The sequence below is a fragment of the Hemibagrus wyckioides genome, linkage group LG11 (genome assembly GCF_019097595.1).
Source record: "Hemibagrus wyckioides isolate EC202008001 linkage group LG11, SWU_Hwy_1.0, whole genome shotgun sequence".
NCBI lineage: Eukaryota > Metazoa > Chordata > Actinopteri > Siluriformes > Bagridae > Hemibagrus > Hemibagrus wyckioides.
Window position 1 is genome coordinate 33,275,852 of NC_080720.1, and position 5,000 is coordinate 33,280,851.

The 5,000-nt window shown below is 42.8% G+C and overlaps 1 protein-coding gene across 9 annotated transcripts in view; it reads left to right on the top strand.

The window, feature by feature from the left end:
• Positions 1-5,000, top strand: part of rptor (regulatory associated protein of MTOR, complex 1) — a 90,030-nt gene that overhangs the window by 44,470 nt on the left and 40,560 nt on the right. For all 9 annotated transcript variants that reach the window (XM_058402254.1, XM_058402256.1, XM_058402257.1 and 6 more), the window contains exons 9-12: positions 1-94; positions 1,262-1,406; positions 1,530-1,605; positions 2,676-2,777. The exon at positions 1-94 is cut by the window's left edge and continues 7 nt beyond it. In XM_058402254.1, coding sequence (XP_058258237.1) covers positions 1-94; positions 1,262-1,406; positions 1,530-1,605; positions 2,676-2,777 — 417 coding nt within the window. The remainder of the gene's footprint in view (positions 95-1,261; positions 1,407-1,529; positions 1,606-2,675; positions 2,778-5,000) is intronic.

Consider the following 5,000-nt stretch of genomic DNA (forward strand, 5'->3'; position numbering starts at 1 on the left):
GGGCGTCTGAATGACAGGAGGACTCCGTTAGGAGAGCTGAACTGGATCTTCACCGCCATCACAGACACCATCGCCTGGAATGTACTACCTAGAGGTCAGAGACACACACACACACAGCTCCAGCACAAAACTTAAAGACACAAAATTTCTCATGAAGTTCCTTCTCTAGTGAGCTTCTCTCTCAGACAGTTTCTGTCTCAAAAGTCACATGACTACAACCTTACACAGGCTCCGCCCACTCCCAAAGCACTGACAGAATACGTCATGTCTCATTTGGAAAGGGAAAAGTGCAAACACCATAAGGATCTCCTACTGTAGAGCATGACACGCCCCAGGGGGTGGGGCTTATATGTTCTGAAAGTGCGTCTAAGAGGGTGCTGGTGACCCCAGAGCGTGATGATGTCATCAGAGATCGGAATCTTTTTCGGTTCCACAAATGATCAAATTTTTTGCGTCGTCCCGGTGTCTGTAACACTCAGGGACAGGGACAGAATGTTCTGGAAAACTGATTTGGATTTCAGGAAGACCTTTAGACACCAGACTTCATAACGGTTCACTCTTCCCACACGAAGTTAGAGACGTTGCTCACGGGTGAGAGCGGAGAGCTGCAAGTGCAGGAACGTCTCCTCTCGCTTCCTGCCATTAATTAAACATCCGAGATTGAAAGAGTGCATATTGGAAGAAAAACACCCTGGGTTTTAATCCTACACACACACACACACACACACACTCGTATTACAATAACGTAATTAGATTTCATACAATTTTATTAAATCTCAAATCTCACTGACGCCATTATGGTTAATGAAAGTTAATAGCATTATTCATGAGCAGCTGAAAGAAGGCAGTTCTCCAGTTATTGGAATATGAAAGATGGTGTGTGTGTGTGTGTGTTGATTCAGTCTGTATAATTAAAATTGATACTATATTCACAGAGAATATCGTTATTGTGGTGAAATTTCACACTACACTCTTCTAAGAGAATTTTCTTTAGTTTTTAACTGTTTTATTTAAAAAATAAATAAAAATATTTTAATTTTACATTTTTTTATTTTTATTTCATTTATTTAATTTAAATAATATTATAATAATTTAATAATAATATTACAATTTATTATCCAAATATTTTTTCTCCTTTTTTAGTGCTTAATAATTAAAGGAGCCCAAAAAAACCAAACATTTTTTCATTGTCAGACAAATTTTCTGTTAATAAAATAAAAAGGGGGAGGGGTTTAAAAGTTTAATCCATATCTGTCTGTAGATCTTTTTCAGAAACTCTTTCGTCAGGATCTGTTAGTTGCGAGTCTGTTCCGTAACTTCCTATTGGCTGAGAGGATCATGAGGTCATACAACTGCACTCCGGTCAGCAGCCCCAGGTTACCGCCCACTTACATGCACGCCATGTGGTAAGCTCACACACACAGAGAGCAGGCTCCGCCCCCATTTTAATTGCTATTCAGCAGATTTAACCCACAGTGTCGTTATTCTCTGAATTGAATGTCTGTGTGTTGTGTTGTGTTGTGTTACAGGCAGGCGTGGGACCTGGCCGTGGATATTTGTCTCTCTCAGCTTCCCACCATCATCGAGGAGGGCACGGCGTTCAGGGTGAGACGCACTGACACCACGCCAAGATCCACTGTGTACCATCAAATTCACATAAAACACTTACACCACCGCTGACCTCCTGCTTCCTGCCACACCCACTTCCCTGTAAAAGGGCGTGGCTAACGGCTGCCATGATGTGTTCTTTGGGGGAACAGATTTAGCCAAAATATCAGAAATCACTGACTTATAATAATGTAGGGCATTTATAACTGTGTAATAACTAGATAATTACATAATAATAATAAAATGATAATAAATAATAATAGTGTAATAACTGTTGTGTGTAAGTGTGTACAGCTGCAATAAGAAACACCTGTAATAAATAAATAGAATCTTATAACATTATAATAGTATTAATATTAGTCTTCTCTATTACAGTGTAATAGCAGTATGTATATAGTGGAGCATTATACACTTTATTGCCAAAAGTTTTGGGACGTCTGCCTTTCCATGCACATGAATGTAATACGGAGTTGTCCTGCCCCTTTGCAGCTATAACAGCTTCAACTCTTCTGGGAAGGCTTTCCACAAGGTTTAGGAGTGTGTTTATGGGAATTTTTGACCGTTCCTCTAGAAGCACATTTGTGAGGTCAGACACTGATGTTGGACGAGAAGGCCTGGCTCTCAGTCTCCGCTCTAATTCATCCCAAAGGTGTTCTATGGGGTTGAGGTCAGGACTCTGTGCAGGCCAGTCAAGTTCATCCACACCAAACTCACTCATCCATGTCTTTATGGACCTTGCTTTGGTCACTGGTGTGCAGTCATGTTGGAACAGGAAGGGGTCATCCCCAAACTGTTCCCACAAAGAGCATGAAATTGTCCAAAATGTCTTGGTATGAAGCTGAAGCATTAAGAGTTCCTTTCACTGGAACTAAGGTGCTGGAACTCAATGATTTGGAGGGGTGTCCCAAAACTTGTGTGTGTATATAATCATGTAATAAAACATTTCTGGTCTTCTCTAGCAATTTTCCATTACATTCTATAGTAAGATATAATACTATATAAAGAACCCTGTGTATAATAGTATAGTTATTAGTGTATGTAACGTGTGTGTGTGTTTGCCTCCTCAGCACAGTCCATTTTTCGCCGAGCAGCTCACGGCGTTTCAGGTGTGGCTCACTATGGGTGTGGAGAACAGAAACCCACCTGAGCAGCTCCCCATCGTCCTACAGGTACAGCATTCTGGGAAATGGAGTTCTTTTAAAAAATAAATAAATAAATAAATAAAAGATATCAGATCCGGGGTTCTGATCGTGTCATACACACACTGCACTCCTATGAGGTTAGGTCAGAGCTCATATATGTTAGGCTCTCGTGTCAGAGGTGTAGCACTAATCAGGCTGTGTCTCAAACTGCATGTTAATGTAATCTCTAAGCCCCGCCCCCTCTGCCCCAGGCTTTTAGGAAGGCGAAAAAGTAGCCCACTCTCTCTTATTTATTTATTTACTTTGGGGTTTTTTCTTGCCACTACTTTAGTGTTGAGATTTGCAGTGCCGACACGAGCACTTGATGAAATTTGTATCACGCCCTGCTGTGGAGTGTGTAGTTTTGTGTTTAGTCAGCGATCCGGACTCGAGTGAAGTGCTCTAGCGGGAGCCGTAAAGAGAAGAAATAAAAGAAGAAAATGGCCGAGGAGAGAGAGAGAGAGAGAGATGAGTTCTGGCTGTTCTGCATTTTTTGAAGCGAGAGGAAAGTTTTGAAGTGCCGCTGTTTCTTCACTGCCGGGTGCTGAATTTAGAACTCACAGCACTAGAACTACGTTACCCATGATGCATTTCTGTCAGCGTTTATGGTATCGATTGCGAGGAGAAGGGCTGAGTTTGATAAGGACAGAAAGCAGACGCAGGACTGCGCCGACTCACCCAGGGGTTTATCACCACCTGAATATCCAAATCTCACACACACACACACACACACACACACACACACACACACACACACACACTGAATAATGCAGAAGAGGAGTGCGCTAGTGCGGTTTGGGACGCAGCCCATGTCCACTCTTCATTTACACTGTTCTTACTGCTGAAAACCCTGAACTCTACTCCATTAGATAAGAGAGAGTGTGTGTGTGTCTGTCTTTCTTTCTCTCTCTCTCTCTCTCTCTCTCTCTCTCTCTCTCTCTCTCTCTGTGTGTGTCTGTCTTTCTCTCTCTCTCTCTCTCTCTCTCTCTCTCTCTCTGTGTGTGTCTGTCTTTCTCTCTCTCTCTCTCTCTCTCTGTCTGTCTCTGTGTGTGTCTCTCTCTTTCCCTTTCTCTCTCTCTCTCTCTCTCTCTCTCTCTGTGTCCCTCTCTCTCTCCCTTTCTTTCTCTCTCTCTCTCTGTGTCCCTCTCTCTCTCCCTTTCTCTCTCTCTCTCTCTCTCTCTCTCTCTCTCTCTGTGTGTCCCTCTCTCTTTCTCTCTCTCTCTGTGTGTGTCCCTCTCTCTCTCCCTCTCTCTCTCTCTCTCTCTCTCTCTCTCTCTCTCTCTCTCTCTCTCTCTGTGTGTGTGTGTGTGAGCAAGTGTGTATGTGTGCTTTTTCCTTTCTTCTGGTCTTATATCCTGTGTGTGTGTGTGTACACATGTGTTGTTTTTGCTTTCTTCTGTTCTCCAGTATCCTGTGTGTGTGTGTGTGTGTGTGTGTGTGGGTTTAAGCGTCCGTTTGTCTCCCAGATGGACGAAGACTTTTTTATTTTAACGCTTGTCTTAAAACTCAGCTGCCTTTCTCACACTTCTCCTACACACACACACACACACAAAAAAAACATTGAGTAATGCTAACATTTGGTCTCAGTCAGAATCAGGCAGACCTCCCTCTTATTCCTCCCACTCCCTTCTTCTTCTTCTTCTTCTCTCTGTCTGTCTGTCTCTCTCTCTCTCTCTCTCTCTCTCTGTTTGTCTGTCGCTCTTTTCTTCTCTCTGTCTCTTTTCTTTCTTTCTTTCTTTCTTTCTTTCTTTCTTTCTTTCTTTCTTTCTTTCTTTCTTTCTTTCTTTCTTTCTTCCTTCCTTCCTTCCTTCCTTCTTTCTTTCTTTCTGTCTCTCTCTCTCTCTCTCTGTGGTTTCAGGGAACAGCCCTGGCACGCCCTGGCCCTGCAGGGTAAGTTTCACGGTCAGTGCTTTGACGTTGACCGGAGCTCTATTAATACACTCCTCTGGCACTCTGACCCGAACTGGACATGTGCTGCATTATTTTTATTATTTCTTATTATTTTTATCCTGGAGCTCAAGTGCAGGGACTTCTGGGTAATTTACAGATAAGGCGCTTTGATCTGTGTTTCCTGTGGGTGTGGCCTATTTTTCTAATGAGCGTGCTTGATTGACAGCACACTCTCTGTGACTGGATTGTTAATTCTCCAGCTCCACACAGTAACACAGAATAATTACTGGTCAGGGCGGAGCTGACACTAGCCACACCCAC